Source organism: Ambystoma mexicanum, chromosome 10 (assembly GCF_040938575.1).
Source record: "Ambystoma mexicanum isolate Mex_15411 chromosome 10, UKY_AmexF1_1, whole genome shotgun sequence".
Taxonomy (NCBI): domain Eukaryota; kingdom Metazoa; phylum Chordata; class Amphibia; order Caudata; family Ambystomatidae; genus Ambystoma; species Ambystoma mexicanum.
Window position 1 is genome coordinate 455,761,032 of NC_090932.1, and position 25,824 is coordinate 455,786,855.

Consider the following 25,824-nt stretch of genomic DNA (forward strand, 5'->3'; position numbering starts at 1 on the left):
GGGGCATCATGTCCTCTGATGCCCTTAAGGATGTTTCCCATCTGCGTTAAGAATTTATCGAACAAATGCTACTGGCTGGGATCACTCCTGGGTGGGAGCCTGCTGTGGGGACATAAAGCCCTGCTTCCTGCCTGGGCTTTGCGAGAACAACGCTTCCATGTAGCGTGCTCGTCCCGTGATGGTCGGGTAAGTGGTGCACCAAGTGACCTGAGGCATAACCACCCATTCTGACTTTGCCATACTTTCCTGCCTTGTAGGTTTGCGGGTTACTGGCCTGGTCGCCATCTTTTCCGGGTGCGCCACCGTTTTGTCAGCACCTTCTGCACGTGGATGACATGGGCCTGGGTTCAGCGGGTTTGCTGGTACGCATAGGCTCTGCCCCTACCTGCAGCTCAGGCATACATCTGGTAGGTTGTTGGCCCTCAGCCATGATGCCAGTAGTGCTGTCTGTGCTGCGTTAAAGCCCCCCTCAGGCGTAAGCCTAGTAATAGGGCAAAGTCCATTGCAACGTGTCCCGGTGTGCGAGCCCCTTGGCTCCTTGACGGCAGGACCAGGAGGATCCTTGGACCCCTTGGTAGATAGCTGCTGCAGCCTCAGTACCCTTCTTGCTTTCGACAGTGCCCGACTGGTCCCTTCCGTCGGTAGGCTTCCTGAGTCACCCCTACGGGCTGCTTGCAGAATACACTTGCTTTCTTGGTCTTTCTCCACACGTACTCACTCCTTCATGTGTTCCGGCAGCAATCTGGAGAACAGCTCTCTTCACTGCACCAACCAGTTTTGAGTGAGCTTGTTGCACGCTGAGCAGCCTTCCCTATCCGTGGTCTTCTGCCAGGCACTGGAGGAAGAGGGTGAACGGGTCTGACCTGAGAAACTGTTGCACAACGGACACCCACTGAAGCTTGCTGCTCACAACATGTTCCAGGGACAGACTGGGGCATCAATGGACCGTGTATTCCTGGAAATATTCAAAGTATCTGAAACAGATTTAACAGAATTATATTCAAAAAACAAAACTATGGTAAAGCGTGTGGAATTACAGGCCCAGAAGGGCTCAACCTCGAGCGCTGGTGAAACCGTTCTTTTCCCATAGACACGGCAAAGAGGACTGGGGTGTGGTGCTGGTGGGTGGGGTTAAGAGTGCATGTTCCCAAGACTACGCCCCTGCGCGATCATACATTTAAAAGGGAAAGTGTTTTTCTGGTGAAAAAGGTTCTGGTCCCACCCATAGCGAGGGACGTCCATGCAGGATGGAGGAGACGGGACGCAGGAGTACGTTGATGGATATTCTTTACATGATTTGGTCTCTGGGGAAACACTTTTGGTTCAATGGGTATTTTAAAGTGATATGCTAAGAGACCCCTTTCGAGAAGATAACACTGAAGAGCATCTACTTCATATTTTCATACAAATGACACTGGAGAAGTTTTGTTAGAAACAATGTGGGAAGCCTGTTAAGTGGTGGCCAAGGGTGAATCAATTAATCTATCAATGAGAAAGCATGAATTGATGTAATCCCAACTAGATAGTCTTGATGCCCAGATTAAGTTTTTATCATAGGTTAAGAGCTAATAGAGAGGCGATTGACGCATCGTCAACTGATGAAGCGACTAAACAAGTCTACTACATTAAAAGCAGTAAGGCAAATTAATCTTGGCTTATAAACTTGGGCAGCTTGAAACGGGGAACCATATACGATTGTTAAAGGATCTGAAGGGTATTTTGAAATGGGATGAATCCTCAAAACAAACTTTTGTCAGATCATTACACATCAATATTTGAAACTGAAAGTTTAGACCCCGAGCAAGAGCAAGGTTATCTTGGGCAAGCTCAAAACTTCCTACACTTACAGGAAGCAGGCTAGTTCCAATTAGAATGCCCACTTGCAGAAGAGAAGTGCCTCAAGCAATTAAAACATTCCAGTCTAGCACAGTCGAGTACCATAGTGGCTGCTGCATTGCTTTTTATGAAAAGTTTCTCCTCCCCAATGCTTGTCCCTTTTACAGATCTTTTTAATCATGTTCTCATCACTGGAAACATCACAACTGCTGTCAGGTTCGATGCTTACCCTCTTATTTAAACCAGGCAAGGACCCTGAAGATTGCTTAGCATATCTGCCAATAGTAACCCTTCACTATGATGCCAGAATGTACACCAATATTTTATTTTTTATTCAGCATACATGACCTCGATAAAGAGATCTTAGACGTATTGGGATTGTTTGTTCATGGCAACCAAAACGCAAATTACCTGCACGGGCCACATTTTGAAAAATAAAATGTTGGGGTCCCCCGTCTCCAATGGTATGAAAGCGGGGGGACACCCCTGCACCTCTGAAACCCAAAAATACAGAGCATGGTGAGCGGGGTACACCATGTTTGGCATGTTCAAAAGTAAGTGAACAAAGTACACACATGGTCAAATGAAACATGTGAAAAACGATCAAATGGTTGATTCGAGCAAACATTGTCAAACAAATACGCAAATAATGTGGAAACTGGTCCAAGTATACATAAACTTGTTTGTCGATGTAATGTTTATGACCAAAAGTTAAAGAATTGGACAATTTTAGACTATTGATACCATTACTCAATACTCCACTCAAATCATGTGCTCTTAATAAAACTACACCTAAAATGGTTGTCCAATATCTTGCACACATTTTCAAGTGCGAATAAAAAATAAAAAACATGAGTTCACACAAGGTCGCATGACACCCTTAACAATTGCCCCGATCTTCGGCAAAACCCATTTTTATGGAACAAAATAAATATCATGGTTTGGCAGATGCACGGCTCTCCATATAAAGGGGGTGTATCAGCAACTTTTAATCCCTAAAAATAGGCAAATACCCCCACCCCCCAAAAGGAATAGGGAGTAAAACACTCCCAAGACAACATAGGAAATGGACACCAGACACAGTGTCTGTTCCTCTGCTTTCAGACAGCTCCACAGAGGTTCAGATCAGTAGTACAAAGCCAGAGAAAAAACTATTAATGTCTGATCTGAAGAGGAAAACAAATGTAGCTTTGCAGTGTATTCACAACTAGGTGCAAAGAAGAATTTACTACATAAACATTTCTGCTTTACAGTTAAAACACTTGCTTACGAAATACTCCCTCATCATTTTACTCTCAACTTAAAAAAAATAAAATAAAGAGTAACGTACTCCCACTTCAAAATCTTTTCTGGCGTACTGTGCACGACCATTAAATATTATTTTACATCCGCCCAGGGTCCCTTTACCAAGCTCACCTCACTAAAGTGACACTTGAGGCAAACCAGAATATTATTTAGCTAGGGAAATACCCAAGGACATCTAGAAATATGTTGACACACAAATAAGGTGGGATGGCAATGCCAAATATCTACAATGCCTACCGTCGACACAGCCGTGGAGCAGACCCCCTCCTTCACCAGAGGAGCAGGAGCTCCCCCGGACCCTGCAGGAGCAGTGGTCTCCCTTTCCTGGATCCATCCTGAATTGCCCTCGAATTCGGGTAAGCATCATTATTCCGTGCGAGATTCGTTTTTTCTCGCTGCTAATTGCACCACTGATCCGCTGACCTGCAAGAATATCTACACAGCCTGCATGTTTTAAAATTGATGCCAACAGCTGCTGTGTTTGCCTCTGCCACCATCAGCCACCACAAGGTTTTTACACTTCCAAGATGGCCGCCCGCCATGTCTCAAGGAACCCCAGTGCCTAACTGAGCACAGCCGACTGTCCTCGCATCCGATTGGCCATTGAGCCACCTTAAGCAGCCTATCGCCAGCCGGTAGGCGAAGCCGGCCCACTCCCAGCAAGGCCCAGGATAATAAGGCCAATACCTGTCTTCACCTGTCCTCAGCCTTCCTCGCCATTCGCCTGGACCCCTTGCCGGATTCCAGACTAACCACAACGGTAAACGCCACTTTGCTTACGCAGCCCGTGGATAAATTGAACTGCTTTGATTCTTAAAAAGGCTTTGTTACCACAAGCTTCTTAATGCCATTCTCGTGCACTCATGCCTTATTGCATGATGTATCTGTGCCCAAAGATACTTCGCACTGCATATGTTGCTCCCCTTGCTCCTAATCCATGCACAGCATCAAGCGCAACTCCACACATACCTCTGTCCCCCCCCCCTTCGCAGCCATTCGGTCGACAACGCTGCCTGTAGGTTTAGATTTGCAATGTTGCATCACTCTCTACTGTAAACACTTTACCATCATTTTTATGCTCTGCATGCTTGGCCGCACCTACCTCTCTACCCAACCTGATCTACATGCTCTCCATTGAACTTCTGTACTGCCTTTACCACTAGCCTTACACTATGACACTCGCTAACTCTTGAACCTAGGTGGCTGCACCTATTGTTACCTCATCTTGCTATGGTCCCCCATGATCAATGTCTTGTGTGCTGCCCGAGATTATAGTCTATAGACCTGAGCCATCTGCAGCCATTTATAGGATCCTGCTACAATGCTGCTGGCCTGCTATGCATACTCTCCAAGCCGCACTAGGTCAGCCCTCTCTGGGGTTATTTCTTAATTGACCCTGCCGCAGCAACCCTAATTGTGTTGTGCCTTAAGGTCGCTTACAGACCATTCAATTGTGTTGTGCCTTAAGGTCGCTTACAGACCATTCAATTGTAGGTTAAAATTGCATTTAGTGATATGTTTCTAGTCGCTAAAATGGAACTTAGAACCTAGCTATGTTTTTGGTTGCATGCTACAACTGCATACCTTTAGTTTAAAGCTGAATCTAGCTGTGCCTCGATTCGCATGCCGCAACTCCCTATCTTCAGGTTAATAGCGAAAGCTATATCTAACTGTGCTGCTATCTGCGCACCTGACTTAGTCAGCTAGCATGTACTCTCCAAAACCAAACATACTAAGTATCACTGCACTAGATAGGACAGCTAAGTTACCTCTCTATGCTGCCTCCCTCATCATATTCGTGGTATTATCACTCTCCTTCCTGACCATGCCTATTTCTCAACAAACCATTGGACCTACAGTAAACCAATATCAAGATGATACTACCACATACAGGGCCTGTAGTACCACAGACAGAAACCTCAAACTTCGTGCTCGCCTACCAAAATTGTTCGAACTACCAGCAAAGCAAATTGAACAAATCAACTTCCTAAAAATGAACATACAGCCGAAAACCACTGCAGAACACACTAGGAAAGCTCATATCCCTAAAAGACCAACACAAAAATGCTCCAAACCTACCATTATAGCAAGCACCATGCTCACTAAACATCACCTCAAAGGTGCACTCATAAATGCTAGGTCCCTAGTCGCTCATGCTACAGAAATCTCAGATATTATTCTCGGACACCACCTAGACTTCCTAGCCATATCAGAATCATGGCTTCACGATGCAGCAGGTCCCGCCCTCTCCTTAGCAGTTCCCGACAATTATACCATCATACGAGCTGACAGACGCACCTCCCGAGGCGGGGGTCTAGCCATTATTGCCAAGATCAGTCTCGACATAAGAGTCTCCACATCCCCCATCACGAAATCTTGTGAATGCCTATTGGTCAAAATAGCCAACGCCAGCTCCCAAACATTAAACATTGTCCTGCTCTACAGACCTCCTGGTCCTATTGGAACCTTTGTTGAGGACCTCTCCACCACCCTGTCCAACAATTTGAAAAACACCTCCCAAACTATAGTGCTAGGAGACTTCAACCTAGGCTACAATGATATTAAAGACACCCAGTCCACAGCTACTGCTCTGATCCTAAAAGAGCTAGGCTTTGCCCAAAGAGTCACCTGTCCCACTCATAATAAAGGTCGCATCCTTGACTGGATAGCTGATCACAACTGTGGAGTAACCATTACAGGCACTGTTCCTCAGATCTGGACGGACCATTTTCTACTTCTATTTACAGTATATACTAACTTAGCCACAGCCAAGTCCACACCTGCCCCTCCTATACCCACGAGGAACAAAAAGCTAATAACCACGGAAAAATTGTTGCCAATCATACTACCCCAACTAAACTCGCTCCCAGCTAACACGGAGCCTGATATGCTAGTTGATCAATTCAATGAAACTATGAACTCAGCCCTTGATCACATAGCACCGCTCAAATTACGGACTAGTAAACCGAAAAAAATTCTCAACTCATGGTTCACCCCCCCACCTAAAAAATCTCAGGTTAACCTAAAGAAAACTAGAATCCAAATGGAGACTTACTCCTACAGTACAAAACAAACTAAACCTTGCAAAGATATCATCCCAATACAAAAAAGATATCCTACTAGCCAAACAGGAAACATACAATACCAGAATATCCCAATCTAAATCAAGTGTCAGAGAACTGTTCAGTATCTTGAAAGAGCTGGAAACACCCATCATTCCCCAAGAAAACTGCACCAAGGACAAAAATGGTGCTCAGACATTCAGTTTGCCCTTACCAACAAAGTAGTCAACCTACAAACTAAAATCGCCTTCAAAAAAGCATCTCTCACACCTCAGGACGCTCTAACCCCAGCACCCCTACTTAAATCTAAACAAATAACACGTTTCTGCTTCTCCAAGGTATCTACCACTGAAGTCGAAAAAGTGATCCTGGGACTTAAACCATCCAACTGTAAAGGTGACCAATGCCCTGCCCAATTAATTAAGGATGCTGCAAGAGAACTATCGCCATTCATAACTAAACTCATCAACTCATCCTTCACTACCGGCATTGTACCGAAAAATCTTAAAGAGTCGTGGGTCCTGCCACTCCTAAAGAAGCAAACCCTCGACCCTGCCATTCCCACCAATTTTAGGCCTATCACGACTGTGCCCTTTCTTCTAAAAATTTTAGACAAAGTGGCATACATGCAAATACAAAATTTCCTTGAATCCAACCACCTGCTCGGAACCCGCCAATCTGGATTCCGTCCCCAGCATGGAACAGAGACTGCCCTTATCGATCTCAAGACCTAAATAGATCAATGTAGGGACAATGGCCAAGCAGCCTTACTCCTCTTGCTAGACCGCTCAGCAGCGTTCGATTTAGTCGACCATACAGTCTTATGCAGTCACCTAGACTCTGCTGCTCACTTCTCTAAAGAGGCCATATTATGGATCAAATCCTTCCTGAATAACCGCACCATGAGAGTCTTCTCTCCATCAGCCTCAGCTGACCCGATCCCTATAACGTGCGGTGTTCCCCAGGGATCTTGTGTATCACCAACCCTCTATAACATATTCACAAAGCCGCTCTTTGATGAAATGGATCATCTGGGTATCGCCTACACCAACTATGCAGACGATACCCAGATCCTCCTTCCGCTTTCAGGAGATTACGTCGTGGATCTGGCCTTAGTGAATAAAATTTACAGCATCGTTCAGGCATGGATGGCCACACACGGCTTATGCCTGAACGACGACAAAACTGAGCTCATAATCCTAGGCACCCCGACATACATAACTAAACTTTACACCGACTGCCAGCTTCATTATCGATGGGAACAATATCAAAGTAGCAAAGGAAGTCAAGACCCTAGGCTTTTACCTTGACGCCACCTTAAACTTTGGCAAACAAGTCAACTCCCTAGCCTCTTCTACAGCATATACTTGCAAACTCATTAGAGCCAGCAAGCAATTCCTCTCTACAGACAGCTGCATCACGCTTGCCAGAGCCCTTATACTGTCCAAACTGGACTACTGTAATGGTCTCTACATCGGGGCTAACAAACAGACTATCCAAAAAATCCAGGTCCTACAGAATAATGCCCCGAGAGCCGCGCTTAAGATCAACAGGAAAGAGCATATCTCCTCTATAAGAAGAGGATATAAATGGCTATCCACTCAGGACAAAATCCAACTCAAAATTGCCTCCCTTACTCACAAGTGCCTCAATAACATGGCACCACCCTACCTCATGGACAGGCTACACTTAAGAACCTCACCTAGACCAACAAGAATGGTCAATGCGAATTGCCTCTATGTCCCTCGCTTTAAACGTGCCACTATTGGAGGACATAGCTTCGCAGTCAAAGCAGCACAGCTTTGGAACTCCCTACCACATGACATAAGAGAAACCCAGCCCTTTGCGAAATTCAGGCAGATTTTGACCAAGTGGCTGAGAGCTAATGACATCTAACTAATCCGACCTGCTTGACCTGACTGTCCCTACTAGCGATCCACCTGCATGCCCCAGCTCTGATACCACGTTCTGTATTTTACACCATTGTATATTACTGTACTTATTCCACTGTATATCACCTCCACATTGTTAAATATTCCTGTACCCTTATCACCTCTTGTCTGGACCTAGCTCCAGCCCTGCTCATTCTTGCTTATTGTATACTGTATTATGACCATGCACATGTAACTGTATATATTTTATTTATTGCAGAATGTACTATGATTATGTAGATGTACCTGTAACAAAGTTGAGCATATTCTTGTCTTGTGCGCCCTGATGCTCCAGGGCTTGGCGCGCCCTACAAATAAATAAACTAACTAAATATCGGTGCCATTTGGTTGAGCAGATAGTCCTTCTAGACAAGAAGTAGAATGAGTTAGAACAGCTTGAACTTATGGTTCCCTTATATTCTCTGCCTTCACCGTCTCCAAAAAGTCACGTGTCAAAGTTACTTATTAGGGTCCACACCCTCAGTCATTTGTACTAGGAAATGGCAGTTTGGAAATTCAAGCTTTCCACCTATCCCCTCCCACAGAAGACTCTTGCGAGCCCCAGCTTTACACCAGTTTGGGACTAATGAAAATACAGTGGCAATATTGAACTACATGACGTGATGGGAAAATTCCACTCATCTTGGAAAGATATATAAAGGGCCATGATTACTGAAAATGCATGCAAGATAATCTATCAGTGGCACTTTACCCCAGACAGACTTCAGACGTATCCCGGGTTTTTTCCACTTTGAAATTATAAGTTACTCACCATAGTGACTAATGTACTCTTAGTCCCCTTTCCACCAAACTGCATGGGCATCCCTTCCTATTGACGGGAGATGGAACATTTTCCACCAGAAAAAACCTTCCACTTTAAATTAAGTGGCGCTTGGGGTGCGGCCCTTGGAGCATGCGCTACCCTGACACCACCCACAGGCGCCACCCCTCGGTCTCCATTGACGCGTCGACAATATTGATCATTGGCTAATGACACCAGTATTAGGGGCGCGGGCGGAAGGCGAGGTTAGAGGGACGTATGGAGGAAAGGGGACTAAGGACCTACCCATCTGCAGTATTGACCTGTTAGTCAATACGGTGAGTAAGGAACAAGTAACTTACCTGTAACTGTTCTCCAGCATGGGTCTGGCAATGATTCACATGCTCATGAATATTGCCCGCCAGGCTGGGAATCCTTGGTAAAGAAAAAAATCAGTTTCACTTCTGAACAGTCTTTCTCCTAGCAACCAATCACTTGGTCATACTGCCCCCAGCCAATGACTGCCCTCTACCAAACCCCCTCCTCTGGCAGCCATGTTCAGATTTGGTAGCACGCAAAGTGGCAGTAGGACCAAGAGAAGAGCCGCAGATGGGTAGGCGGGAGGGATTGCATGTGAATCCATGCCAGACCCATGCTGTAGAACAACAGTTACATGTAAGTAATGTGTTCCTTCTCCAGCATGGGGTCTGGCATGGATTCACATGCTTATGAATAAATACATAGCAGTACACACATGCACAACCACGGGAGGTGGCAAGGCTCAACATTATGCATCTCAACACTAAGCATCTCTTACCTCCTCACTATGCTCACCTTCAAGCAAACAGGTTGCGCAGCACTGCTTGGCCAACTCTGGACTCCTCCATGGAATCCCTGTCGACGCAGTAGAACTTTGTAAAGGTGTGCGTCGACCTCCCCATAGCAGCCCTGCAGATGTCCAGCAGGGGCACACCAGACAGGAATGCCGTAGTTGCAGCAATCCCTCTGGTCAATGGGCTCTCGGACAGCCAGGCAACGGTCAGTTTGTCAAACGGTGACAATGGGTGATGCAGCCGCAGAGCCACCTGGAAATAGAAGCCTTGGAGAGGGCCTTCCCTTGGTTGACAGGGCTAAAGATCACTAACAGTTGTGACGTCTTCCAAAAACTCTAGTGCGGTCCACATAGAACTTCAGCGCTCTGGCCACATCCAGCGAGTGCAAGTCCTCTCAACTGGCGACGAAGGCGACGAGAAGAATACAGGTAACACCAAGGGCTCGTTTAGATGCAAGTCAGACGGCACCTTGGGCATGAATGAAGGGTGCGTCCGTAGCACCATCCTCGTTTCGGGGAATGTCAAGTAAGGTGGTTTACAAGAGAGGGCCTGGATCTCTCCCACGTGTCGTGCGGAGGTGATGGCCACAAGAAACGTTGCTTTCCACAAGAACTACTTCAGCGGTGCTGAATGCATAGGCCCAAACGAAGGAACCATGAGCCTAGTCAGCATCACACTGAGCTCCCACGCCCGGGCCGGAGCCTTCACCGGCAGGAATGAGCGGAAAAGTCCTGGAGACCTGGTGTAGTGGGAGATAGCTGCCAGATGAACATAGATGGAAGCATGAGCCGGACCTGATTTGGCCAGCGACAGCAATAGGGCAGCACCTGCGGAGCCGTAATTCGTAGAGGGTCTATCTTCTGTGCGCGGCACCAGACAACAAACCTCTTCCACTTATGTCCGTAGCATTTCAGCATAGACCAATCCCTGGGATTGGCAAGCACCTCCTTGCAGTCCGGCGGGATATCGTATCCCCCAAACTCTAGCGCTGCAGGAGCCAGGCCTGCAAGTTCAGCGACCCTGGTTCGTGGTGCAGAATCGCACCTTCTCTGGTGAGGAGATCTGCGGCTGCCAGAAGCTTGACTGGAGGGGACGCAGACAAGTCGAGAAAGTCTGGGTACCATATCTGTCTCAGCCACGCCGGTGCGGTGAGGATCATCCTGCACTGGGACCGTCTGAGTTGATCGACTAGCCGAAGAAGCAACGGCAATGGAGGGAACGCATACAGGAACAGGCCGTCCTAGGGAAAGGAGAATGTGTCCATGCTCCCCGGCTGGGGAAACCTGCTGGCGAATCTCCAGCACTTGGTATTCGTTGCCATCGCAACTAGATCGATCTGGGGATTGCCCCATCGACTGAACAGAAGATCCACTTTGTCCTGCCGAAGCTCCCACTCTTGGCAAGAGCGCAGCTCCCTGTTGAGGGAGTCAGCGACAATGTTCTTCACTCCTGTCAGATGAAACGGTATGAGGACCATCCCCTGGGCAACAGCCCATTGCAAAATGTCCTGCACCTCTCTGGAGAGCGCTGGGGGTCTGGTGCCCTCCTGCTTCCGGATGTAGAACATTGTGGTGGTGTTGTCCGTGAAGACCCATACCACCTTGCCGATGAGGGACGGCAGGAAAGAGTTGAGGGCCCAAAACAGTGCCTGTAGCTCCAGTACCTTGACATGCAAAGACTTCTTCTCCGGTAACCACAGGCCTCTTGTGTGGAGACTTCCGTTGTGCGCGCCCTATCCTGCCAGGGAGGCGTCTGTCGTGACTGTCTCCCGATGAAGTGGGGTCTGGAAGTCTGCGCCCGCCAACAGATGCGCGGACTCCCCAACACCGTATCGCTCGACGGAAACACTTGCTAAGAATGATCTTGTCCTCGAAACTTCCTGGTATGTGAATACAACGGGCATCGAGGAACTCTTGCAGAGGGTGCATTCGTAGTATGCACAGCCGAATGAGGTATATCCATGACAACATCATGCAGAGAAGCGACTTGATGGACCTCACCCTTGTGGTCTTCAGGGTCAACAGCTGTTGTACCTTGCCTAGGATGGCCGCTATCCTCTCCTCCGACAGACGGCAGGCACAACACCGTGTTGAGCCGAGACCCCAGGAACAGCGCGTCTTGCGATGGCACCAAGCAGGACTTTGCATAGTTCACCGAGAACCCCAGCTCCGTCAGCAGCTGGACGTTCTTCGCAGTGTGTTCAACGGCGATCTCCCTTGGATGAGCCAGTCTTCCAGGTAGGGGTAGACGTGGATCCCTCGAAGACGCAGCCGCGCCGCCACTGAGGCCAGGCACTTGGTGAAAATCCTTGGTGCCGACTTCAATCCGAAGGGAAGGGCCTTGAACTGATGATGCTGCCCTTGGACCACGAAGGGCAGAAACTTGCTGTGTCCCTTGTGAATGGGGATGTGGAAATAGGCATCCTCCAGGTCCAGCAACGATAGAAAATCCCCTTCTTCCAGCACGTGCTGAAGGGCGACCATCCAGAACTTCTGGGATTTTATGTATTTGTTCAGGCGGCAGAGATCTAGGATGGGCCTCCAACCGCCTGTCTTCTTGACGAGGAAGTACCGAGATTAACCTCCGGAGCCTCTTTGGGACAAGCTCTATTGTGCCCTTCAGTTTTCCTGCCTGGCCACGGATGGAATCAAAGGGCACTTTCTTTGGAATTCCAGAGTGTGTCCGTGGTCCAGATTGTCCAGCACCCAGGTCGGTGAGATGGACTTCCACACTAAGTTCGCCAGCAAGCCTCCCACCGGTGTGCGCGTCCGACGTCACAGCCATTTCAATCTTGCTTCGCCATGGCGCCACTGCCTTGGGGACCTTGGCGACGACGGCGACCTCGTCTGGACTTCCTGCGGCCTCTGGAGGCCCCCTGGGCTGAGGAGCGGGACAGTTGACGGTAGGATGATGAGCTCCCGCCAAAGCCCTTGAAGGAACCTTGGAACTTGCCTCCGGAAGTTCAAAAGGATGGCCGTCGCTGTTGAAGCGTGCCCTAGGCATGCGCCATCTCGGTATCCGCCTTCACGGACTCAAGGGACTCGTCCACAGTTTTTCCGAACAAATTGTCCAATTCCCTCGACTGCACCTCCTGGCGAAAACTGGTGGCCTTCAACCATCCTCGCCGACGAATGCCAACACTTTTGCCCATTTGGCGGAATCCTGTGTCGGCAATGTCCATGGCCACAGTAATGGCATGGTCCAATGCCACCTCGCCCTCCTGCAGGTTCTCCAACGCTTCCGCTCGCTTGTCATCAGGAAGGACGTCCAGGAGGGGAGCAATCTTAAAGCAGAGATCATTGTAGCGTGCCACGATGGTGAGGGCATTGGCCGCCTTAATGGTCATTGCTGCCGACGTGATGACCTGTCCCATGGCGTCTAGCTTCTTCCCCTTGCTGTCTAGGGTGGGGGGGGGGTGGGGAGTCGGGAGGAGGTCGTTGACGTGGAAGAGCCAGCAGATTTCTTCCTCGCCGCTGCCAAGACCACAAGTCCCGAGAAGGCTGGGACCGCAAGCATTTGGGTGCAGAGTCTGGCACCCTGTACTTCTTTTCGTACCGGTCCCTCTTCGCGGGGGCTGAGGACTGGTTCTTCATAAGGGATTGAGAGCACAGTCTTCCTCTATGCTTCGCAGCGTTGGTACATGAACCCCTCCTTTTCCTCTGGAGTCAGTTGAAAGAGGTCCGAGGCCCTTGAGATCATGGCATGGAACGACGTTGGGCGGTGAGGCTCTGGGCGGCGGAGACGGGAGGTCCTCTAACCCGCCGTCGTCAGTGCTAGTCGTCGCTGTTTCCATATCCTCCAGGTGGGGGAGAGGTGGGCAACGGGTGACAATGCAGTGGAGGGTGAACTCTCCTCTTCTTGTTCGGGGACGCGCCCGATGGCCATGGTGCCGAGGGATCCTCTGGTGCTGCGGGGTCCTCTGTCAGCAGAAGAGGCATCCTTGTCCGAATCTTTGAGCACAAGGTGTGAAGTGCCTGGAGGATGTCCACCGAGATGTCTGCTACGGATTGAGGTAGTTGCTGAGGTGGCAGAGGTGGAAGCGACAGAGGCAGTGGTGTAGGGTTCTCCAAGTCCTCAAAGCCCTGCTCCTCCTAGTCGGTCTCGTCGCCACACTCGCCGTCTCCCTCGTCGGGGTCCTTCCCGTAGGCCTTGGCCTCTAATTTCTTCGCCAAAATGGTCTGGAGAGTAGAGCTCCTCCTCAGAGGAGATGTCTGTCCCCTGCAGTACTACTGCCCCCCCCCCCCCCTCTTTTCGACCAGGGGAGACTGTTTCGGGGAGATGGTGGGCATCTCCTTCTCCGGTGTCTTCTCTATGGGCTGAAACGACAATTACCTTCTGGCAGGCAGGGAAACTCTAGCCTTGGGGACCGTACCCTGTGAAGCTGCGACCGCAGCCTTCGCTAGGGACGCTACCACGCCTTCGATGGAGTGCTTCGCTGGGTGAAGCTGGGCATGTATGACCTTGGTCGAGCTAGGGGCCTTCACCTTGGGGGGAAGGAGGGAAGAGTCAGCGCCCCGCTCCCCCTTGGCCTTCTTCGACTGTCCCCCCCGGGGCTTCTCCAGAAGCTTACCGAGGTGGTCGGACTTCCTCTTCGCCGACCCGGAGCATTGGCTCGTGGTTGAGGGTGACTGAGACGCTGTACCTGCCCTGGCCGTTGGAGACCATCAGAACGGGCTCTCAGTGCCCGCAGACTTGCAGTGCTTGGCCTCATGTTGGGCACCCGTTGCCGGGGTGCCCTCAAAGGTCTGAGAAGACCGCTCAGATTTCTTCTTGTGGCTGGGGGAGGCATGCTGCTGGGCCTTGAAGAAGCTTCTGGAATCCTCCAAGAAGAAACTATTAAAAGTCGGGGCACTGAAGAATACGAAAACTGGTCCCAGTTAGTTGGAAGATGGAACGATGGAGCTTGAGGCTCGATTATTTTTCCGGTCAGACTATCACTCTTAGAACAATCGCAAAACACAGTAAAAGCTCGAGAGCTATAGCACAAGGACTCCCAACACTTGAACGTGCGGTAAAAATCTGAAGATGGCTGCCAGAGGGGCTTAGGTAGAGGGCAGTCATTGGCTGGGGGCAGTATGACCCAGAGACCAGTGATTGGTTGTTAGGAGAAAGACAGTGTAGAAGTGAAACTGAAATTGATTTTTCTTTACCGAGGATTCCCAGCCTGATGACTGGGAATATTCATGAGCATGTGAATCCATGCCAGACCCTATGCTGGAGAAGCAATGACATCCTAGGATTCGTCACAATAATCAGTAAGCTGCAAGCATTCCAGCCCAAAAGGGACCTCTTAATCATCTTCGTCCAAAATCCTCTCGAAGCAAGACAGAAAATCTTTACTTGACCTCGGATAGTTTGGCACCAGAGGAGCTTCGATTTTCAGTGAGGCTGGGCCACTCGCTAGAGTGGTGCAAAGATTGTCGAGATGGGCACAGCAGTCGACGACCATGGGGTATCACATTTTTTGCGATACCCCAGGCCTTTTTGGCATGCACAACATGGTTCTAAATTTATTTTTACAGTCCATGCTTTGCTGTTCCCCCAGATAGATGTTCTCTCGAAAAATGTGAGCATAGTCTTAACAGTTCCTATTTCTCTGTTGAATCAGATTTTGATGGAAAACTTACATGTCTTTCAGGTGAGAGTTCCAATGAAGAGCTTCAGTCGCCTCCTCCTCTCAGAAGATGAGCAATGGCTATGAATACAGAAATGTGACCTTTTATGTTTCCTTGATCTTCTCTTAGATTTTCACAAGATCTATTGGTCGATTCGGTCTTTTCCCCCTGAAAGATCTCATCTTGAACCGAGTGGTGCTTTGGGATTTTGAGGATGATCGTCTGTGTGCTAATTTGTGTCGTCTCTCCTTCAATGCCTTCTGCCTCAGCAACTGGCACAAGGCACAGTCTGCCGTCTTGTGACCAGAGCCAAGGCAACACAAGCAGATCTTGTGAGGATGCGCGAGTGACATTTTTGCAACACAGTCCTCACAGCACTTGAAGCCTGAGTGCTTCGGCGTCAACACTTCAACTAGAAAAATATGCAGTCAGCAAAGAATAACTTTGAGGTACACGTGCGGCAATAGAGAATGAGGGGAAAAAGGGAAAGGAGGGTAGACACCACAGGTTCACACGGTCTCGAACGCGTCGAGGACCAGGACCTGGAACGGGCATGCCGAGAACGATTCCCCTTGCCCGAGCGGGAGACTTCTCCCGCAAATCGACGACCACCCGCCCGAGCCCAAAGGAGTTAGAGCGGTGTCTCTCGACCGACCCCACTCAGAGGCGCAGACGTACCAGTGCCCTGCGATTCGAGAATCGCCAACATTTTCTCCCCGAAGGAAGCCCATTCCTCCGGCGTCGCATGCTTGGTGGGTTAAGCGACCCGCCGATGGGCCGAGTCCTCGGAAGAGGAAGGCGACCGATGACGGCGCTTCCGGGAGTGCCTCGAAGAGGCAGAGAAGTGGCGGGACTGACTCCGGGACCCCCGCAGACCTCAACTTCCGTGGTTTAGACACCTTACCTACCGATAACTTCTTGCGCTCCCACAAGGCTTTTGACGTGAGCAACTGGCAGTCGACACAGTCATCCGTGTCATTAGCTTCCCCGAGGCACCAGTGGCAAGCGTTGTGCGAGTCCGTAACCGACATCATGGACCCACTGTCACCGCACTTATTAAAGTCCGGACGCGGTGGGGAAGACGAGGTAGACATCTTCACGAAGAAAGTACTTCACAATACGAAACAAGTTCGAAGAACCGAGAAAGAACAGGAACTCCAAAGAGTCGAGGCGCCCGGGATCTCCGAAGCGAACACGTTCGTGGAAAAAACGGAACTGTGGCTACGGGCGTCGTGCGTCCTACTTATAACATCCAGTGATGTCGGCCGTCTGAGGAGATCCTCGAGGGCAGAGTACCGACGTCATCGACGCAGGACGCAGACGCTGAAGATTTTCCGAAGCAGCACAGCTGTGGTGATTACTGTCAGATATGGAATACGTCGGAGGACCCAATCCCCTCGAAATAAGGATTCGGGGAGGGGGCATCACTTAAGACTCCCGATGTATTTAATTAAAGTTGAAAATACCCAAGTAACCCTTGGACAAAATTAACTTGCGTGTAAAAGTCTGATATTATGAAATTAAAAAGCAAGAAAAAATACAATACAGGGGATAAGCATCAGAATCTGTGCTACAGACCTAATCCTCCTTTGGAATGCACACTAAGCCATGCTTGTTCACATCCTTTTCATTTATGGTTATGGGTTAGACAGTTTGTCGCCCTGTCAAAGAGGGCAGAAAAAAACGCATGGTTCACTCCAAGTATGTAGACTCAGAAAGTATGTTGCACAAAGAGGTTTGCCTTTACCATATTGTTGAATAGTATGTACTGTGGTGCAAAGACGCGCTCTTTCATCATACACATGTGGGGCGTGTCAAGGCTACATAATGGGAACATTGTTTTTTGCTAATTAACGAGGGGGAAAAAGGAATGCAAACTCAAAGAAAAAAAAAGGAAATTAAGAATCAAAAAGGACCACTGCCGATCACAACTGTGGGCCCGGAAACTAATTGGGCCCTCAGACTAAATGTATAACTTAAAAAATTCAAGTGTGAAAAGCCTCTTGCTCATTTCCCATTAGAAGATATTAAGGGGAAGAACAGACAGAGCAACATGGAAATATGATCATAACTTACTAGATCTGAAACTGAATTTTCACAATAGCGCAGTCTCACAGAAGACACAGAAGAACAAACAGAAGACATCACTTACTTTTTGTGAAGGAACTCTCCTGCGGCTACAGCCACAGGCCGGTGCGCAGAATACACTAAATGGTACACATTCTCACAGTCTTCATTGGATAGGGCTTCTTCACTTCCACTGAAAAAGTCAGAAATCAATACCTGAACCGAAAGAAATGGCTTATTTCAGTTCTTCCACCACCTCCCTCTAATGCACACCTACAAAGAGGCTCAAACAATTCGGAAACATTATTTCATCGAGTACATACAAATTGACGGTTACCTGTAACCATGGTTAAAAATGTATCACATGCTTTAAAACTTCCCAGATATACACTTTCAGAATCACAGGTACATTTATAGTTATCATTCCAACTTTCAAGAAAGCATGCGTGAGGGTTCGAAACTGAGGGGAGATGGGAGCCACTTAGCTTCTGCTTGTAGGCTAGAGGAACTTGGTCAGCTTGACCCAAACAGCCACCCAAGGCCAACTGATGCCAAACAAACACATCTTGGTGAATTTAACTGTGAAATTGGGTAAAATAAACATTACAATGCCTCCATTAGAACTTTAAAGCATACACGTTTGTAAAGTAATGGACAAAATGATATGTTTGCATTTTATGTGGAAGTTAGATTTGTGGAACACTAGGTACTAGCTCCTACTTCCCCCAGTAGTGGCTCCTGGTCACATTTGCACACCACACATTTTTCTCTGGCATTGAATCCAAAGAGTTACCGCAGATTACCTGTAAAGTGTGTACAATGGTGCTCAATTGTTTCATTGAAGGGATATTTTTTGCAGAATTTCACTTTCATGCATTTCAGGGGGGTGCAATTTTAATATGTATATTAAAGGGATAAGGGTGGGGAGAGCATGGGAAACCACTGCCCCGATTATCTATAAAAAAAAAGAAAATATGTTCAATGTAAATTATTCAAAGTGAATTACTACGAAGTAATTCAATGATACAACGTAGAACCTTGTCAAATGCAATTTTGTATTCATTTGAGGAGCTTATTAACATTTGAATTTATATTCTGCCATTAAGACAATAATGGTTGCATAACAAATCAAGTGGTCTGTAAACTGCAACCTGTAGATTTCCAAAAGGAAAATGCCCAAGTAAGCAGCAATATCATTTTTTTACAACATTTAATGGGCCATCTACCATCCTGGCTATGGGTGGTTTATTATAATGTGACTAAATGTGATGAATAATTCCACCAAGCAATGTCCAAAAATTATGAGGCCTAACATTTTGCTGTACTTCAAAAAACCTCTAGACAAATGAAAAATAAGAAAAGGAGGATTTGGAATAGTCCTTGAGGGATTCTGGGATAGAATCCAGACTGAGAATCAACACATTCTATCTCCATGGTCGAAGGGCATTAATGGCATGGATAGCTTTATTAATTTCACATGCAGACAGTGCCGTTTTACATGTCAAATGTTTTGAAATCAGGGTGACAAACCCAGGAAACGTGGCTAGTAGATACAAAAAGATGGAGTATGCTTGTACTAGCAGGTCTGAAACTGGTGAGCAGTTAACCAATAATTAGCTCAATAATGCCTTGACATATTAAGAAATCGTTACTCTACGGACTACTGCACTCCTAGACCATAGTCTGCATACCGTCATACTGATGAGTGTGTCCCATGGGGGAAAGGAACTGAGCCTTTCATGGACCACAAAATACAATGTAGAGCACTCAAGGGAGTGCCGGCCCACGCCAAATTCACTCACCGGCCTCTCCCGACAGTCCTTTACCTGCTTGTCGGCTACTCATCGCAAAGATTCAATTTGCGAGTGACAGAAGTGATATATGAGGGGAAAGGGTACTAGGAGTACAGTAAATACTATTTTGGTGAGTAAATTAGAAATTACTTGCCTTAGTGACTAGTGTACTCTTAGTCCCCTTTCCTCCATACTGTATGGGCGTCCCCGCCCTAGGGACGGGAGACGGAACCTTTTTCAGCAGAAAATTCCTGTTCCTCTTTCAATTTAGTGCCACAAGGGCTGCGGCCCTGGGAGCATACACTCCCTTGACTGCCCACTGGCGCCACACCCCAGTGCCCCATAGACGCGTCAACAATAGTTTAACATTGCCTAATGACACCATTTTTATTAGGGGGGTGGGGGGGATGGTGGGACGTATGGAGGAAAGGGGACTAAGTCACTATGGGGAGTAACTTATTACTCTTAGGTCCCGTCCCCTTTCCTCCATTCTGCATGGGGGATTACAAATGAGTGTAGCCCAAGGGAGGAGAGGAGACCCTCCTTAAGCAAATAGGTTTCTGAGAACCCTCAGTCCAAAAGCCACGTTTGATCTAGAGCCGGCGTCCAAATAGTAATGCTAGCAAAAAAGCAGAGGGGTGGGCCAGGTGGCCGCCTTGCTTAAGACTTGCCACAGAACCTGCCGTTGAAATGCAATGGCTGTGGCCTTGGCACTGACCGCATGGGCATGCATGTTAGCCGGAAGTGGTTTATGCTACCCCTCACATGCTTCCTTGATCGCTGAGACCATCCATCGTGCTATAGAGGGCTTGGATGGCAGATACCCAGGCCTTGAACCTCCAAAGGTAACAAACAGTGCGTCAACTTGCGGAAGCCTTGGTCCTGTCCAAGTAGACTTTTAGAGCACGCCTGACATCGAGGCAGTGCAGAACCCACTGAGCCTCGTCCTTAGGTTCAGCAAAGAAAGTAGGCAGCACCATTTCCTCGTTTAGATAGAAAGCGGAAGGTACCTTAGGTAGGAATGCTGGGTGTGTCTGCAGGACTACCATATCCTTGTGAAAAGTAGTATAGGGCTCTGAGGCGACCAGCGCCTGGATTGAAGCGAGGCCAACATGCCATCGGCTCAAATGGTTTGTGTGGCAGGGCGCCCAACACTACGTTGAGATCCCACACAGGGTGTCGCCTCTTGATGGGCGGGTAGAGTCTGGCAAGGCCCGTCAAATGCTTCTGGACTATCGGGTTGGCAGAGGAAAAGACCTATTCCTTTGAGTTTCTGTAGGCTCCTAGGACCGCCAAATAAGTGCAGCAAGTGTCCGCCTGCACGCCAGAGTGGGTGAAGTGTGCAGAGAAGGAGAGCATGTCGTCCAATGTACATGCAAGGGGGTCGATATCCTTACAGTCTGCTTTGTGACAGAACCTAGTCCACTTGCTCTTATACTGGGTCCTGGTAGATTTGACCCTTGCAGCCTGCATGATCTCTAGGTTAGCCTGTGAAAGGCTTAGGTGCCCTAGCGTGACTTGCTCAGGAATTTGAGGCGCGGGGTGAATGACCATGCCCCCCCCTGCTGCGCCAGAAGATGTGCTGGGCCTGTCGGAAGGGGAATGGGTGGTCACTCAGAGGCTGAGCAGGTCTGGCTGGCCACCATGGAGCTATCAAAATGACGCTGAGGTGGCAAGACTCCTTTATCTTGCATATTGTATTGTTTATTTGATAATGCGCACAAAACCCAGGGGTAGCCGGGCGCAGCAGGTACAAGGTTACTTAAACTTGGGTTACATACAGAGTATAGGCGAGAAACAACATAACAGTACCGTAAGACAGATCAATACTTGCCGTGTGGCAGAAGAAAAAGAAAACTAGCATATTGTAGTTTTGAGGGAGTGTGCAGGTCTGAGAACAGAAGTCATTATGGACAACGGTATCATGGGTGCCTCAGGGGTTAGCTGTCATTTGTCCAGAGCCAGTTTTTTACCTTGCGTCTAAAATTGGAGTAGGGTAAGTTGGCTCTTAGTGCAGTGGGTAATGCGTTCCAGGCCTGGGCAGCTTTGACAGGCAAACTTGCTCCGCCCGCTTTGGAGCGTCTGAATCTAGGGGTTTCGAGCAGGTAGTGGTTAGTAGCCCTGGTATGGTGGCTAGATGATTTTCTAGTTAGTCTGGCTGAGATGTAGGGGGGAGCAGTGTTGTTGAGCCCTTTATGGGTAAGCGATAGTGTCTTGAGCAGGACTCTGTCGCTGATTTTGAGCCAGTGGTGGTCTTTCCTAACGTTTGAGATATGTGCTTTGCGGGGTATGTCAAGGGCAGCTCTAAGAGCGTTATTTTGAAGGATTTGCATTTTATTTATGATGGATTTGTTGGCCCCTGCATAGAGGGCATTGCAATAGTCTAGTTTGGACATGACGAACACGTTGGCAAGCATGATGCAGTTGGTTTTAGAGAGGTAAGGTCTGCAGGTCCTGATTAGTTTGCAGGTGTACGCTGTAGAGGATGCCAGGGTGTTGACTTGTTTTTTAAGGGATAGAGTGGAGTCGAGGTAGAAGCCCAAGGTTTTTACCTCGGTAGCCACCTTAATTGTATTGCCATCTATGTTAAAGTTACGATAGTTGGGGCTCAGTTTTTTTAGGTTGGAGTCGGAACCCAGTATTAGTATCTCAGTTTTGTCGTCATTTAGGCAGAGGCCGTGGGAGGCCATCCATGCCTGAATGAGGAGGTAGATTTTGTTTAATAGAGCTGTATCTTCGACAAAGTTGCCTGATAGAGGTATGAGAATCTGCGTATCGTCTGCATAATTCGTGTAGGTTACCCCTAGTTTGTCAAGTTTGTCGAAGAGAGGCTTAGTGAAGATATTGTACATAGTCGGTGAGACACATGAGCCTTGTGGGACACCACAAGTGATTTGGATTGGGTCCGCTGCTGCTACAGGGGAGAACACTCTCAATGAACGGTTGGCTAGGAAGGATTGTACCCATGCTATAGCTTCACTTGAGAAGTGAGCGGCAGACGCTAGATGGTTGCATAATACTGCGTGATCCACCAGGTCAAAGGCCGCTGACAGGTCAAGGAGGAGGAGCATAGCTGTATTACCTTTGTCCTTCAGCTCGTCAATTTGTGTCTTAAGGTCAATGAGGGCTGTTTCAGTGCCGTGCAGTGGTCTGAAGCCAGATTGCCGTGTACCTAATAGTTGGTGCGTCCCCAAGTGGTTTTGGATTTGGAGGTAGGCTACTCCATCAATGATTTTAAGGAGGAATGGGACCGTAGTAATAGGCCTGTAGTTAGTGGGGATAGCTGGGTCAAGTGTGTTTTTTGAGGAGGGGGAGAACCCAGGATCCTTTAAGGTTGGTGGGTACAGTGCTCGTGTTAAAGGAGGCATTGATAAGTTTCGAGATGAAGGGTGCTAGCTCTCTAGCTGCAGCCTTAATGATTTGCGCAGGGCAACTGTCACCTTGGCAATTTGACGGTTTAAGGGACAGAATGACCTTTTCCGTTTCCAGTATAGAGATGTTGGTGAACCTGAAGGGTTTATCATTGTTTTGGGGGGGTGTGCTGGGTGACTCCTTCAATGGGGTGGTGTGGGTACCGTGAGGGTGCAAGGAGGCTTTTTTCTCAGCAATTTTAGATTGAAGGGTTATGATTTTATTTGCAAGAGCATTTTGGATGCTAGTGCACCAGGATTTATCCTTGGGGGACATTGTCTGTGGGGGCAATAGGGTTTTCCAATTCACGAAGAATAGTGAAGAGCTCTTTGGAGTTAGAATTGGCTTTACTGATTCTATGATTGAATGAGTCTTTTTTCGTTTGAATGATTTCCTTTTTGTATTTTTTGGCAAAGTTAGCAAGTGTGGTTCTATTGTCGGCAGAGGGAGTATGCCTCCAGATAGCTTGGAGTTTGCGTTTTTGGATACGCATTTCTTTGAGATGGGGGGGTAAACCAAGAGTTGAGGTGAGTTTCCCGTTTACTTTTGTGGAGTTTGGTAGGGGCAATCAAGTCTAGCGCATTGGTCATGGCGTTGTTAAATGAATCGACTAACTCACTGGGGTTGGAATCATTTGGACTAGCTATGAGAGTTGGTAGGAGGAGTGGGAGTAGTTTTTCAGCTGTGATTTCTTTTTTACTTCTTGTTGGCATGGGGGGTGCTATTTTATTCTTATTGGGTTTGGGAGGTTCGATGTTGGCTGTGAAGCAAATAAGATGATGGTCAGTCCATATTTGAGGTAGGATACTGGAGATGGTGATGTTGCAGTTGTGGTTGGCTATCCAGTCTAGCGTGCGGCCTTTTATATGTGTAGGAGCTAGGACATTTTGGGTAATGTCGTGATTGGCTAGAATAGATTGGATTGCTTGTGCTCGTTTGTCTTCAGCGTCATTGAAGCCTAAGTTAAAGTCGCCTAGTAGAAGGAGCTGAGTGGAGTCTTTGATGCTGTCGGTGAGGAGGCTAGATAAGTCTTCCTCAAAATTGCCTAGTGGGCCTGGTGGTCTGTACACAAGAAGTATAGTTAGTGTGCTGATATTTGAGATAGGTATTTTAGCTGAGAGAAGTTCGCATGATGTGAGAGCTGGGTGTGGGGTGAGTCTGGCAGCTAGATGTGTTTTGGTTATGATGGCTAGGCCACCTCCTCTAGTGTTGGGACGGTCGACTCTAAGGATATTGAAGTTATCTGGTATGGCAGTCGAGAGGGCAGGGCCAGCTGCATCATGGAGCCAGGTTTCAGTGACAGCAAGGATATCTAAATTGTCCGAAGACAGTATATCTGCTATTTCGGTGTTGTGTGCTATAATGGACCTAGCATTAATGAGTGCTCCTGATAGTGTTGGATTTATCTTGTTATCTTTGGCAGTTCTGGGATTGGGGTGGTTGTGTCTCCTCTGTTTGTAGTATGGGTAATCAAGTGGTTGAGGACGATTTATCGTCGCAAGGTCAGGGAGGTTAAGATTGATGGTAGTGGGGGTGCGCGTGGATACTGGTGGGTTGGTTCTCTTATTTTTGATGTCAAAGTCGTGGGAGCCTAGCTCTAAGTCGCAAGTTTCTCTCATGCAAGTTGCAGGGTGTAGAGTTGGTGAGGGCCATTATGATGGTGATGGTTAGGAGAGTCCAGGCTATGGTCCCACGTGGGTGTGAGACGCAGGTAGTAGTGTGCATATTGTGGTAGCGATGAGGTAATGCTTGTATTTGGTGAGTTTGGAGGGGATAGGGGTGCAAATGTACTATCGGTCTAGGTTGGTAGATCCTGTTAGTATCTGTAAGGCGGATATGCTACAGCAAGGGTTCAGGCTTGGGAAGTTCTAATCGTGGCTAAAAATGCCAATATAGTGGGGCATGGCACTTAGAAATTGACAAAGGCATAAGGCACACACAGTTTAGAGTGGTCTGAAAGCGACCATAAGGCACCCTGTGGATCAGCGGTGTGGGCGGGAAGGCGTATGCCATCATGCCGCTCCACTGAATCTGAAATGCGTCGCCCAGGGAGCTGGGGCCCTGTCCCTGACAGGATGCAGACTGTTGGCACTTCTTGTTGTCCCATGAGGCAAAGAGGTCCACCTGGGGGTGACCCCATCTGCTCAAAATCTCCCGCAGCACGTGGTCGTTTAATTGCCACTTATGATGGTCCGCTCCTAGTCTGCTGAGCCTGTCCGCCTCCAAGTTGGATTCCCCGGAAGGTGGAAGGCCATGAGGTAGAGGTTCTCCAAGGCCCATTCCCACATGCTGACTGCTAGTCTGCACAGTGGAGGGGATCTGGTACCTCCCTGCTTGTTGACATAGAACATATTTGTCTGTCTGAATGAAGACAACCTTGCCCCCAATAAGCGTAAGGAAGTCTGAGCGCTAGCCAATTACCTTTAGTTCCAGCCACGACAGAACCCCGCTCCCGATTCCATGATGCTGCGAATTGCAGCTGTATCCTCCTCCATCCCGATTCTCGTGTGGGGGGACGGCCAATTGGAACGCTGCCATGAGACCCCGTAGGTGTTGGTACCAGCAGGCCGATGTCACTTCTCGGTTGAGGAAATGAGGAGCGGCCCTCCTGATGGCCGTGATCTTGTCCTCCGAGGGGAACCCTGTCTCGGAGCACGTGTCCCAGATGAGCCCCAGGAATGTCCGTTTGTGCGTAGGCTGCAACTGGGACTTATTGCGATCGAGTGAAAAGCCCAGATCGTGGAGTGTGCTCAGAGCGTGGGAAGTGTGGTGCATCGCTTCCGGAGATGTTGCCCTGACTAGCCAGTCGTCGAGTCATGGGTAGATGTGATGCCCCTGGACACAGAGGAGGGCGCCACTGTATTCATAAGCCTAGTAAAGACCCTGGGGGCCGAGGTGAGGCAGAAGGGAAGCACCTTGTATTGGAAATTGTCGCCCATGATTCTGAATCGTAGAAAAGAACGTTGAGGCTGCCAAAATGGGATGTGTAGGTACGCGTCTTTCAGATCCAGGGACCACATCCAGTCTCCCTTGCACAATGTCTCTGCTATGAGCGCTGACATAACCATCTTGAATTTTTGTAGAAGTAGGGAGAGGTTGAAGGCCAAAAGACTCCCAATCTGTGGAAGGAGAGGAAATGATAGGTAGGTGGTACCCTGTGGATACTACAGCGAGCATACAGATGGCCGCGAAATTCTGACGCCAGAACTGT

The 25,824-nt window shown here is 48.4% G+C and overlaps 1 protein-coding gene across 5 annotated transcripts in view; it reads right to left on the reverse strand.

Annotated features, from left to right (window-relative positions):
- STAG1 (STAG1 cohesin complex component) overlaps positions 1-25,824 on the reverse strand; it is a 2,120,576-nt gene that overhangs the window by 840,473 nt on the left and 1,254,279 nt on the right. For all 5 annotated transcript variants that reach the window (XM_069618021.1, XM_069618024.1, XM_069618022.1 and 2 more), the window contains one exon: positions 17,495-17,602. In XM_069618021.1, coding sequence (XP_069474122.1) covers positions 17,495-17,602 — 108 coding nt within the window. The remainder of the gene's footprint in view (positions 1-17,494; positions 17,603-25,824) is intronic.